The sequence below is a fragment of the Notothenia rossii genome (assembly GCF_949606895.1).
Source record: "Notothenia rossii genome assembly, chromosome: 5".
In the NCBI taxonomy this organism is placed as follows: Eukaryota; Metazoa; Chordata; class Actinopteri; order Perciformes; family Nototheniidae; genus Notothenia; species Notothenia rossii.
In genome coordinates, this window is record NC_136903.1 from 72,396,058 (window position 1) to 72,409,610 (window position 13,553).

Sequence of the window (13,553 nt, forward strand, 5' to 3'; positions counted from 1 at the left end):
TTTTTGTGACACGAAGCACAATGAGCAGATTTGGTTACCTCAAAAATCGAGGGTTTATTGAATGTTTCACGGCTGGAGACAAACAAGGCATTTGGAATTATATTTTGAGCACAGAAATGGACAATATTAAATGGATAATATTACAGAAATTATACATAGTTCTTTAAAATAAAAACATATATTGCATGGTAATTCCAACAGAAAACGTACATCAAACAAACATGCGTGTACACAGTTGTTTTTATACTCCAAAAAGGCATTTGTTTGAATGATCACATTATTGTTCAATCGAAAGTGACTGACTTCACACCGAAGATTTGTATTAGCATTTCACTTTATCCTAGCAGAGCCTCGTCCCAAGATGTGTGATACAGGACATCTGCTGCATCTGTGTCACTTCCGTTTACAGTGTATTACGTCCTGTGTGGGGAAAGGATTTCATCTTCACCTCTGGAATGTTTTAAGATTTATATCAATATTTTTACTCAGAGTTTACACACCGAGAGACATTTCGCTGTTTTTGTATATAAAATCTAGCAAAGGAAACGCTGTCTTCTTAAACGTTTCTGATCTCAGGGATTTAAGACTTTAATCAAGAGTCTCTCGTAGTAACAGTCTCTTCACAGCTCTTTGACTTCTTCAGAGAAACTTGGATTATATGGCAGTATACCTTTCACAATATACAGTGGAATATAAATAATATCATGGAAAAAGGTGCTGAAAGTTAAGGGGATATAATCATTGCAACATTAAAAGTAAACCCATTTATCAAAAATATTGGCATATTCTTTAGTTTTTCTCACAGGGAGTTAAGCTACAGTAGGAGTTCAGTTCACAACAAAACAAGACGTATAAAAATGGATTACGTTTAGTGAAAGTGCTTTGCAGTTTGAACCTTGATGCAGTTCAGAGACCCGCAGGAAGGTCAGAGGTCAGAGATCAGAGGTGAGCTGGGACCGTCAGCAGAGCGTCTTCTGTCGTGCGCTGCGCTCTCACATTCTGAAACAGTGAGAAAAGCACTGTGTTAAAATCCTTCATTACCTATCCTTCATTCCAAAAAACATGATCACCATATTTACAGTATCTCTGATCAAATGACTTTAATGAAGGCAGAAGGCATGCTTATATCTAGTATTCGTTGAGTTTGTGAATGGCTGATGTTACAGAAGTTTTTAAATGAAATTTTTTTCATAAAATGAGTTTAAAAGTTAGATTTACTTTAGCCAATACTTTCTCATGGTTCAGAATACTTCAGAATAAGTTATAGCACAGAAGTAAGCATTTTACTCTACAATCGTGTATCAATTCATTACTTAACGCTTGATTGGGACACATCAAGTCTGGCACCCCCCCCCTCCCTTTGATACATGTACTTATTAGTCACTGTTTTTAAAAATTACTTCAATGATTGCAGAAAAAAGTAACGGGAGAAAGAAGGATTTTTCCATTTTGGACTTTTATATTTACAATAATCTTCAAAACAAAAACGTTACATTTCATGATAAATAATTTAAGCATGTGCGTGCTCAAACAAATGGTTGAAACTGTAAATGTTGATTATATCGTCAATTATCTTTATTTAAGGTTAGCATTTCATTTTGGTGGGCATTGCAGATGAACCCTTCACATTTAGGCAGTGAACAGAGACAAAGTAAGAAAATAATTCATGTGCAGAAGACAATGATGTAAAGGGAAAATGTTAAAGTGTACAAAAAACAGGCTTCAATGCAAAACTACACAAAAACAGGGTGAAATTGTATTTTAAGAAATGATATGACACACACACACACACACACACACACACACACACACACACACACACACACACACACACACACACACACACACACACACACACACACACACACACACACCACACACACACACACACACTTGTGAGGCAGCTAATTCCGTAGCCCCCACCCTTAGTCAGCACTTTAAACACCACCAAAAGTCTAAAATATGTCGTCGCTCCAGAGGTGGGAGTCAAACTGATCCTCACGAATACACACAGCCGAGGGATTCCTCCTGAAACTAAATGAACTCTAAAGAGTCTTTCTCTATTAAGCGAATATAACAGTTTGACATCTATGTGATTGACAGTTTCTGTACTTTGCAGCGTTTTCTCTTATTTCATGCATTTCCTTAAGTAGCAGTGTGTTGACCTCTTCGGGCCAATACAGAACAAGACATGAGAACAAATAGCCATCACTAAAGACAAACATGAGATGAGAAAAGGTCACTGCTGGCAGGATGGAGGTAGGAGCGTCAATGGTCATTCTGTGTCACAGTTGTCGTTCTGTCAGGAAACACCGGTGCATCGGGACATGGGTCCTCTGCCATGTGTGAAAGAGGTGCGTTCTCAGAGAGAGGAGGGTCCGCACTGACTGCTTCAGGTGGGAGATGCAGACTTAAAATGATGTAAGACATACAATGTGCTTCTGCAGTAATGATGAAAGTCACACAGAGCGTTTAAAGGAGACGTGTTTACTGCGTGGGACATTCTCCCTTTTGCGTCCCCGGTCCCCGAGGAGCTGTGTGGAACACGCAGTGAAGCGAGTCACACCTGAAGGGGACTCAAGTGGTCTTCTGCTGAGAGACATTTCTGAGAGCTGCCTGTGATACCTACCTCGGGTCTGTCTCTGTGTGTGTTCACCGAGTCCACGCCTAAATACACAGACTCCACTTTGCATCCTGAGGAAGAGCACAGCAATGATTCAAAGTTAGTGGAGATAGCAAGATACAAAGAATGGATAACGGTATCATCAAATATGATTATGACAGCAGGCGTTAAACTGAAAATGGCCGTGAGACATGCTGAAAAAGCTTTAGAACATTTGCATTGCATCACTGATAGGACAGGCATCTTTTTATGGTGAAAAGCAATCAAACCATTTGAAATAAGGTACTCATAAATCATGATAAGGGTCCTCCAGCAACAACAAAAAGCATGGTGTGAGAATCTGTTCTATGATAATTACATTATTTTGTGTCTAGGTGTTTTTTATTTACCTAAGACTGAATATAGGATTGTTTTTAAATTAAACAACATGGGAGTTACACTGCATTGTATCAAAATAAATTGAGTTAAAAAGAATATATTGCAATCTAAGTCTTGAAAATGACAGAACTCACCGTAGGCCATGGGGGTCAACTTCAACACCGTGTGCAAAGGGCACTTGAGATAAGGCAACTCGTCTGTGGAGGCAGAGACAGAAAGCTATGAAACTTCTTTTGGGGTCAAGGTGCACATTTACAGCTTGATAATACGTTGTAATCATGTTTTTATTTCCTACTGTGAGTCTTTCATACCTGCAGTCTTGTCCAGGAAATATGCAAGAAGACACCGCATTACGGCCTGGTGACAAACCACCAGAACGTTCTCCTGCCTCTCCAGCTCCATGATCACAGGCTCCAGGCGCTGCACCAGGTCTTCATAAGACTGACAGAGAAACAGAGACCTGTCAGAATCACAGCACACAAACAAATCCATTCCCCTCGTAAGAATTATCCCCAGACTTTAGGAAGCATCAGGCTCTCACCTCTCCTTTGGGATAGCGGTAGCGGTACTTGTCTTGGTCTCTCAGTGCAAACTCCAGAGGGAAATGCTCCTGGATCTCCTCGTACATCATTTCCTCACACACACCCTTTGTTAAGAGGGGAGAATATGTGTTAAACTTGAGTAAACAAAGCTTAAAATAAGGCTGTTAAATGTATGTTGATGATGATTCAACGTACAGCATCTATTTCGTTGAGAGACTTCCACTGTTCGTACGGGACTCCCAGGCTTTCCGCCGTCTGGATGGTCCTCTTCATCTGGCTCGTCCACACTTTCAGATCTGTGATGTTCTGTTCCTGGATGAACTTCCTCAGACATTTGGCATACTAGAACACAAGAGAAAATCCATCCAATGAGAACCATCATTTCTCCACAAAACTTAGAGGACATTCGATCTCAGGTGTGACACGCACCTCTTTTCCTCTGGCAGACAGAGCAGAGTCTCCTCCGATCCGGCCCTTGATGTTCAGGTCGCTCTCCCCGTGGCGACACAGGTAGATGGAGCGTGGCGTGATGTGGATGTTCATCAGGTAGTAGACGATCCTGCTTTGGACGTGGTCAAGGACGCGGTTCACCAGGAAACGACAGCCCACGTCGATGATCTTTATGTAGGAGAGATCCCTGGAGAAGAGAGTCAGTCACAGTTCAGTGTTTTTTTTCTGTGCTTATGTTTTCCTTTAATCCCATTAACCTGCCAGGCACTGCAGATGGAAATTAGCCTTTGAGGCTAAATCTGGCATTTTTACAAGACTGGCTCCAGAGCTCATGATAAAGTGCATAGTCTCTTCTTGAGCAGATGTTGAGCAGAACGTGTATTCTTCTCTAAATCATCTGTGTTCCTCACCTGTCCAGAACCTCGTCCAGAGGCTGGTAGGACGACTCGTAGCACTTGATCCTCTTCATGAAGTCTTCGATGGCCTCCTCTGTGTTGCAGTGTATGTAATCTGGGCTGTCCAACTTAACTTGCTACAAAGAGAGAGAGAGAGAAAAGAGAGGAAGTGAGCTTTCTGACTCTGCATGTCTGAGTTTTTTAGATCTGAACGTCACGCCATCATATAGAAGTGAGAATTATTTTACCAGATCACTTTTTATTATTCTTTAAATGAATACAGTTTTTGGACTACTGTATTTTAATGGATAGAATAAGAAGATGGATAGAATAAGAAGAGAAAAAGGCTTACCACTATATTTTGTGCAATGACATCTGGGTCTTCACACACAGACTCCACAAAGAACACCTGCAATGACAAGATGTTATGATAAACATGGAGTCATGAAGTCAGGAGGGATCAGAATCCCACGTTTCCTTATTTCACATACCTTAAAGCCATTCTGCTCAGCAAACTTGACGATGGTCCCTCTTCGTTCTCTTGTTGTATTTGTGGCATCAAACACCTGGAACAACAGGTAAAACATTTATTTAGGCAGCTCTAATGTACAGTTTATGAACTGATATTATTATCATTTGCTAATGATAACTTAAGGACATCTTTAAGGACTCACCGCCACCTGTCCTCCTTCCACACTCAGGTACTGCCGGACATCGTTGAGTGCAGCTAACGCACACTGACTGTTGGAGGACATAAACAGCAAAGACTTCTTACTTTAATACCCAAATACATCCACTGCTGAATTTATTAGTTAAAATAACCTTTAAAAGGTAGGGTAGGTAAGAATGGAGAAACCAGCTCAAGTGCGCTAGAATTTGAAAGTGCACAACCGGAAAAAATCTGCCCCTTCCTTCAGACTTCCTTACAGAGCCCCTCCTCCAACACACACGAACGCGCACATGACCAATGAGGGCACGAGAGAAGTTTGTGCACAGATGGAAGGCTGACAGGCAGGTAGGCCATCCAGTTATTTGACCCGGGCCGGCTCAGATGATTGGTCGTGCTTTTTACAGAGCCACGGCTTCCACAGATGACATTTTTTATGGATTATTGTCAAAGCATTTAAGATATTCATTGCTATCGGGATGTTAAGATAATTCCATGGAATATAACAAAAAGTGTTTTTGAAGTGAATTATCTACCCCACCTTTAACAAAACAAAGCCGAAGGCGTATTTAAATTGTGGTATTCTATTATTAAACTAAACAAGCATGATAGAACTACAACACAGCAAGAGCAGATCATAACATTAACATACAAAATATCATGTGACAGACAATATGAAAAAACCTTGAATTAAAAGTGGTTTACATTTCTGCTTAATTGAAAGGATTTTTTATGAAGATATCTAGGACACAACCCCCATCAATTTAAAACAATGTGTGCACTCTAAAGGTCGAAGGTAAACTAGAAAGTAAAACATTTGGACAATATCAACTATGTTCCTTTGTGTTTTCGTTTTCACAAAGGAAGTTTAGGATCTTAACACTTTATTCTTATTAAACCTTTCACAGAATTACCTACAGAAATACTACTTGTTGTCTGATCTGTAGACACACCCCATGCTGTAGTGAAACCGCGGAGGTGGAGGTAGTTGACAGGCCTGGCGTAGACTTACCGTCTGATTTTTAACCCCTCCTCGTTATCTGGACGGAAAAACTCAAAGGACTTGTAGATCTTCAGACACTCCCTCCGGTACTGGCCAACGTTGAACTCTGTAACATATTACAAAATTACGTTTTTTTTTTACCAGACGGGAGCATTGCTGCTTTCCAAATAAAGTCATATGTGAATATATCTGTTAGTAGGGCAGCTATTACCTTTAGTTGGCACACCTATCCAGTTCAAGTAGCGTGTGAGCTTCTTTGAGATGTAGGTCTTCCCTCGAGCTGGAAGTCCAACCGTCACGATGAGGGTCGGGCAGTTTGTCATGCACACTGTGTGAGGGAGAGAGAGAAACACAGAGCTTTAAGAGATTTAACTCATTTCTGTAAAGGTATTGGCTTAGCATGGCTTGTCAACATTGTTTCATTCAGCAAGAGTTTAATTAGTTTTGAAGACCGCTCATAATTACAGCAGACACAATGTGTTGGCTCACATTGAGTGAGTGACACACATTATTACAACAACTAAAACAGTGAACAAAACACATCTTTCTCTGCCATGAAACATCTTATAACCCCTTTTGAATTATGTCTCATCAAGACTTGAGAATAGCTCTTAAGGAGACGTTATACTGAATAAAGGACGAGATTGTACAAGTAGAGCTCAGAAGGTTGAACCCCCTCATACACTTCTGTAAAAGCTGAGCTGAGACACACGCTGGTTCATTAGGACAGCGAGGTGCTGTGGAACAATAAGGCTCAGGTTGTTAAGCATTTCTTACTGGGCACAAACGTTTTGGGGAATTTAGAAGCTGAATCTTTAAACGTTGAGGATGTTTTTGGAAGTAAATCACATTCTGTTACCTAGATTTATTTGTCATTCTTACTAAAATATAATTATTTTTCTAGGTTTCCTTTATCATTATTTAGGGATGTCAAGCAATGAGAGCATTTGAGATTCTGCAGGCAAATATGTCTACTTTCCATCAACCATTAACATGTTTTTGGTAATACAAACAAAAGCCAAACCAAATGCTAATAAAAAAACTAGTCACATCCATATACATGTCACAACCCTAAGCACTTCTGCAAATATCCCTGCGGGACACTTCGTGCCCTCACTGATCAAATGAGACAAAGGATTAAGGATTAATGTCTAGAGAGACTCACAATAATAAGAGATGAAGTTGAAGCACGGAGTGTTTAGAGCCAGATACAAGACTAGACTGCTTGTGATAGCAGAGCTTGACTCAGCAAAAAGCAGACCGACCTGCAGACTGAGATCTGAAGCCCAACACAGCTGCTCCCTCTCTCCTCCACTCTCAGGTCAACATATCAGACAGGAAGGCTGGTCTTGAGGGCAAATGCATGTATTTGGGTCAAATGACCGAAATCTAATTCACCGAGATTGCAATTCAAATGTACCTCTTCCATGCGTGTATTATAAGGGGGGGGGGGGGGGGGGGGTAAGATTATGTAACACTTACCAAAAAAAAGGAAAAAGGGCAGAAATATTCAGTACTTATTTTACTGCGCATGGTTTTAAACAAACGTAAATATCACTTATCGGAGTAGCTTTAAAATCAAAGCCTGAGTGACCCAGGATACAATAATTAAAAATATATAGGCCTATATTAAGAGCAAAATAAACTAAAAATATAAGGATGTGATCAGCAGGAGCCCAAATCAGCACCCAGTCCCATCCCTGTGCAGCTCGTGCAAGTCCTCCGCATCTTACCGCCTCTTTGCGCGATATGCGCGCTCCTGCACGGCATCCAGATCTTCCTCAGCGGGTTCTGGGTCAGCTCCCGCGGGGAGTTCTCCAGCATGAACTCTTCGTTGTCTAACATCCTTTAGGTTGGTTCACTGATGCTGCCCTGCTAATGGTGAAGTGAGCGATGGGCTGTAGCCCGGCGGTCTGGTGCAGCAGGCTGCCGGGGGATGGATGTCATATCAGCTGAGAAACGGGAGTTGATCCACTACCGTAAACACTAGAGGCGGAGCGCAGCAAGAGTTGAAGAGCGAAACAAAGGAGGGACAGGATGTTCATGTTCACTCGTGTTATTTTAACTCCGAGCAACTCCCTCAACTAATTAAATAAATACCATGATGGACAAAGTATCCTAACTCAAGGTATAGGCTACTTACTATTTTTCCATATTAAAAAATAATGACATTGAAAGTACAAATAGGCTAATCATATAAAATGTCAAAAAGTCGCCAATGCACAACTAAAGGAAACTTTTCTGTCAATCACAGATAGGATTTGATCATGTAAAGCTGTTGTTCTTTTTGTTATCTTTTCACATATTTCAGTCGTGTGACGCTTAGGACTTTACTAAACTTATTGAGATGTAAAACACAACCAAAGAAAAGCCCTGAAAATCCTTCTCAGAAATAACTCGAGCACAAACACAGCCTACTTCATGTTTCAAGGAAAACTGACACAATATTACCGTAATGTCGCTCGGAGTGACAAAAAGGCAAACAACGAAAAACAAGCGTTCAGCTGTTCACATGCTGCACACATGGGCAGTGAATGCAGCTGAGAATTTAGCCAATCAGAGAAGAGACGAGAGGTCCAGTAGCCAATAGGAGAGGAGGCTCTGGGACATGGAGGGCGTGATGGCTGGGAGCTCACATAAACATCTTCAGTGAAACCGCCTGCCCACGACCCCGCCACGGCCTCACAGATACCAGCACACAGCCTTCCTTTGGCAAAAGTCATCAACAACCTCTACATAAGATGAGGAAAACATATTTAAAAAATGGATGATGAACCACTATTAGCTTCTTTTTTTTAAAACGACAATAACTGATCATTTAATGCAAATATTCTAATTATCATAACCTTTATTTGCATAATATAATTTTTTTAGAGAAAGCCAGCCACCAACAGTTGCTGTGCAGGTCCATTTCGGGTCGAAACTAATGATAGTTCTACTAGATCTGCAAAGATGAATTGATTAGTCATAAACTATTAAATGAATCGACAACTATTCTGAAAATCAATTAACCGTATTGATTCGCTTCAGTTCTTCAAAATGGAGGATATGCCGCTTTATCACATTTTAAATAAATATACATTCAAAATCATTCGGTTGAGGGAAGGTTGGACAAAAGGAGCCATTTCAAGATGTCATTTTGGCCTCTGATAAATCATAATGGTCATTCTACTATTTTATCCGGACATTTTCAAAAATAATGGCTCCATTAGTTATTACAAATAATCAGCAGATCATTAGATACATCCATAAACTGCAAAATAGGTTGCAGCCAATAACAACAACAACTTACCACAGACCAAGAGAGCACCGCCAAGTAGCTTGTTTTGTCTGACCAAACATTTAAAACCCAATACATTCAATCAGCAAAGATATAAAATAACAGAAAACCAGCATTTTGAAATTGAAAATGTATGAATCAGCAAATTATGATAAATGGCCCAAACTATTGTCAATACATTTCCTGCATATCAACTAATTGATTCATAGACAAATCATTTCAGCAGCAGCAAAGCTATTATCTGTTCTCTAGTACATTTAAGTATTGCATACAAAACACCCTTTTTCATGATTTGTTTTTGTTTCTACACAGCAGTGTGTTGGTCAGAAGCCAAAATATGTGTGAATAGCATTTGTACGCAACCAAAACAACATGAAACTGGAGAGAAAATGTTGACTACAGCTACACAAGACAAAAAAGGTCCAGTGCAGCTGCTTTGCACAACACTAACCAGAAGCCACAACTGGTTCAAGTTTCACTTTTAACTGATGACTAAATCATGTCAATTTTATAACACTGAGTTGTTGGGATATTTTATTGTTTTGTTATTGATGAAGCCTTATGTAGAGTCAGATATGTAACACGAGGGGGAGCTGCCGACTCACTTCTAGGCCAATTTTTACTCAACTGATGTTGACATTAAAAAAAGGTTTTATCCTACTGGCCGCTGTGATATCATCAAACATCTACTGCGACAGTAAACACACACACAGAGGTCAGACGAGATTCAGCATGTCAGCAGGACTAGTCCCACCAACAACACACCTCACCACAGACACATGCACACGCACACAGCCACACACACCCACACCAACACAGGAACGCACACGCATTATACTGTATATCCAGTGTGAAGTCTATGTTTGACCTGCTTTAACATACAATCTAAAATAAAAAATATTTGGTTGCGAGTTAGAATTAAGAGCTGGTTCCCTTTAAGAAAATAAGATCTGTGGTAAGCAAAAGTTTATGATACTTTTGTTCAGCTAGATACACACAAAATAAAACCATATCAAGTATCTCTGCTTTCACTGTCTTAATGACATCGTAGCTTGATATTACCTAATGTACAGATTTCCAGACTAAAATAGTGTGTCATATTAGTGTCAAGTACCAACCTCCTATTTCTATGGACTCTTATCTATTTTCAAGCACTCTTGTATGTGTTTTTCCATTTCTGTTTTAAGTATAATATGTTGTATTGCAATTATGGAGTATACTTTATATATATAATATATATGATTGATATTTGCTTTAAGATGTAGCATAATGCGATTATAACAGCTTCTGCTTTTAGGAAGGACACAGGGGCAAATAAGGCCTTCCTTCAGTAAGCATTTAAACACATTTTAAAATGTAGACTGGGTTGAGGGCTCTGTGCTGGCCTGTCAACTTTCTGGTTGAGGACCTATAGTTTTGGCGAACAAATATTGGAAGAAAACCTTTACTTTTTAAAGATGTCCCTGTTCACAAAAAATACAGAGCACTATTTCCTAAAATATTAACATAATGCATGCTGTACTATTTTTAAAATAAAAAGGTCTCTAGCTCAAACCATGAAAAGTATACTCACAATAAAAGTATGCAGAAATGGGCGTTAAAATATAGCTCAAGTCAAGGCCTTAACCCCGTAAGGCCCCCGGTTTTAATTTTAACAGCTGGTTTTATACAGTCCGACCAAAAAGACATGCATTTGACAAAGATATAAGTTAAAGAAAAATAGCAAGCACCTACAGAGGAGAAGAGGCAAACAGAGAATGGTTCATATTTATGATTGACCAATGTCTTAAAAAGGATTACTTGATTATCAAATATATTGTTAATAAGTTTGGTGTCAATCAACTATGATTAATAGACTATTATTTTGTAGTGTAATGCAGAACTGATCTACATGTTCGTTTTGTGTTACATGCCAGGGATGACAGAAGAGGAGGTTTCATCTGAGCCAGAAAGATCAATGTGAAACACAAACAACCTGCACTTAAATGCTCCCACATGTCAACACATCAGCAAGATCATTGCCCCACACACACACACACACACACACACACACACACACACACACACACACACACACACACACACACACACACACACACACACACACACACACACACACACACACACACACACACACACACACACACACACACACACACACACACACACACACACACACACACACACACACACACACACACACACACACACACACACACACACACACACACACACACACACACACACACACACACACACACACACACACACACACACACACACACACACACACACACACACACACACACACACACACACAATGAGATTCTGAGCGAGCGAGCGGGTGAACTTTCCCCCAGATAGAGCGCAGACACAGAGAGGGAGGGAGGGAGGGTGGGAGGCGCAGTGAGCAAGCGATAAAGGATGGGAGGGAGTGTTTTATTGTGATTATTTAGAGAAGTGATCTGACGGAGATAAAAAGAAAGATGAACATTTTGAGTATGACAGAAATGGGAGATAGGAGAAGGTTAATGTGCTGCAGCTGGCATGAGGTATATCCTGCTCTGCCACTATGGAGTGCACGTAGGAAAAATAATCTGTGATGGTTTGCTGCACCCACTGAAGCATATTTCGCTCCGTCTGCAGTTTTAAACACACTGTTAGGACAAAGCTAACTCTATAATTTCACAAACAGTGACTTGTTAACATCCCTGTTTACAGCAGAGGCAGCTTAACGTGCTGGTTGACTTTAGGCCCATACTGAACAGCTAAAATACAAAGCAGTGTTTGTACTTGACCTTAAAATAACTGGGCCAGGCTCTCCCTCGAATACACATGTAATATCTTCTAGCATGTTTTTCCTGTCTTTCTGCTTAGCCCCACCTCTCTGTGTGGCAGACTGACAGCAGAGCATATTCTGCACACCAACACTGAGCTCTCTTCATCCCTCGTACATCTGCCACAACCTTTTAAACATCTGTGCTCATATGAGTGCAAATGTCCGTTTATCTGTCCCTGGAGTAACAAAATCTATCACAGACTTGTTGGATAGACTTTGTCCTCTCTGCATGGCGTTTGTCAATATGACAGTACAGTAACACAATGTTAAACAGGCCCTCTAGGCATCATCAGACCTAAATAACATATATAGGCCATAGTATCTGCACTGGTTCAGATGTAATTCATATGCAAATGTAATCCTGTGTAGTGTGTGAAGTATTCATCGAGAATATTAATAGAATAGTAGGTTGGGTTTGACAGTATGCAAAAGTAAACACAAAGAAGTTCAGGCTTAAATGTCAACAGTAACATGCAAATATATTTGACACAAGCCAATAAAAGTTCCACTGCTATATAGTTTGTATCAATTGGGTTTCTTAAACTTGATCCAACAATACAAATGGGTAAGTCACATTTTTAAGCTACAAGTAAACCTATAACAAGACAAAAAAAAAACGATTAAAAGCAAGCCTACAATATCCTTTGAAAACAAAAACTCCTAAAAGTGCGTTGAGGTTAAGATCTGCAGTAAAACGAGCCTGGAGGTAAGGGTGTTCAAAGAAGTCCATCTGACCTACTCTCACCTCCTTCCACATAGTATGTCCTCACATCAGCTTTATAGTAGCAAAAACAACTTGATATTTCTCGAACATTCTGCAGTTGCAACTTCATCTCTCAGATCTGCCATCTCGTGGTCCTTGACCCGAAAACAAACAGTCGTGTTTACATCCTCTCATGAACTGTTCTGTTAGCCCACCAGATAGCTTGCAGGCTAGCTAACCAGCAGCTGCAGACAGGCTTAGCAGCAGATAGGAAGATGCTTTAGCAACTTAGGCATCCCTGTATTTGCATACTATGTATTTACTACATGAAAGCAGTCTGTAACCATGTTTCCTGCTGCAGCCTGATCCGTGTTTCCTCGGTATTCAGCCCTGTCAGCTCCGGAGTATTCCTACGTGACAGAGACTTGTTTACTTCCTCAGCCTGCTAGCCCAGCTGCTCTGTAGCACTCACTGCACACTATGTCGACTTAAGAGAGTTTACAGAACATAAATAAGAAACAGAAAAGTAAGATCTCATTGGGAGTTTGCACCCTACCTGCCCTGTCCCGGGTGTTTCTGGAGCGACAGGAGCCCCTCATGGTCCCGGTTTTTAAAGCCTCCTCTCTCCAGCGTGGTGAGCAGAGTGAGTCCTGCAGCAGCGCAGCAATGAATG

At 40.4% G+C, this 13,553-nt stretch overlaps 1 protein-coding gene across 4 annotated transcripts; it reads right to left on the reverse strand.

Annotated features, from left to right (window-relative positions):
- Window positions 1-29: 29 nt before the first annotated feature.
- On the reverse strand, window positions 30-13,543 carry pfkfb4b (6-phosphofructo-2-kinase/fructose-2,6-biphosphatase 4b). Of its 4 annotated transcripts, none has more exons than XM_079684308.1 (14): window positions 7,792-8,437; window positions 6,270-6,386; window positions 6,068-6,164; window positions 5,063-5,129; window positions 4,880-4,954; window positions 4,741-4,797; window positions 4,404-4,525; window positions 3,973-4,180; window positions 3,739-3,885; window positions 3,543-3,647; window positions 3,313-3,442; window positions 3,136-3,198; window positions 2,630-2,694; window positions 30-999 (listed from the first exon to the last, which is right to left on the reverse strand). In XM_079684308.1, the coding sequence occupies exons 1-14, from the start codon at window positions 7,901-7,903 to the stop codon at window positions 940-942; spliced, it is 1,425 nt and encodes a 474-aa protein (XP_079540434.1). In that variant the 5' UTR covers window positions 7,904-8,437; the 3' UTR covers window positions 30-939. The 4 variants fall into 4 exon arrangements, with proteins under 4 accessions (XP_079540434.1, XP_079540435.1, XP_079540432.1 ...); XM_079684309.1 differs by lacking the exons at window positions 30-999; window positions 7,792-8,437 and adding exons at window positions 1,880-2,390; window positions 13,437-13,543; XM_079684306.1 differs by lacking the exon at window positions 30-999 and adding an exon at window positions 1,880-2,390 and having other exon boundaries at window positions 7,792-8,447.
- Between the last annotated feature and the right edge of the window lie 10 nt (window positions 13,544-13,553).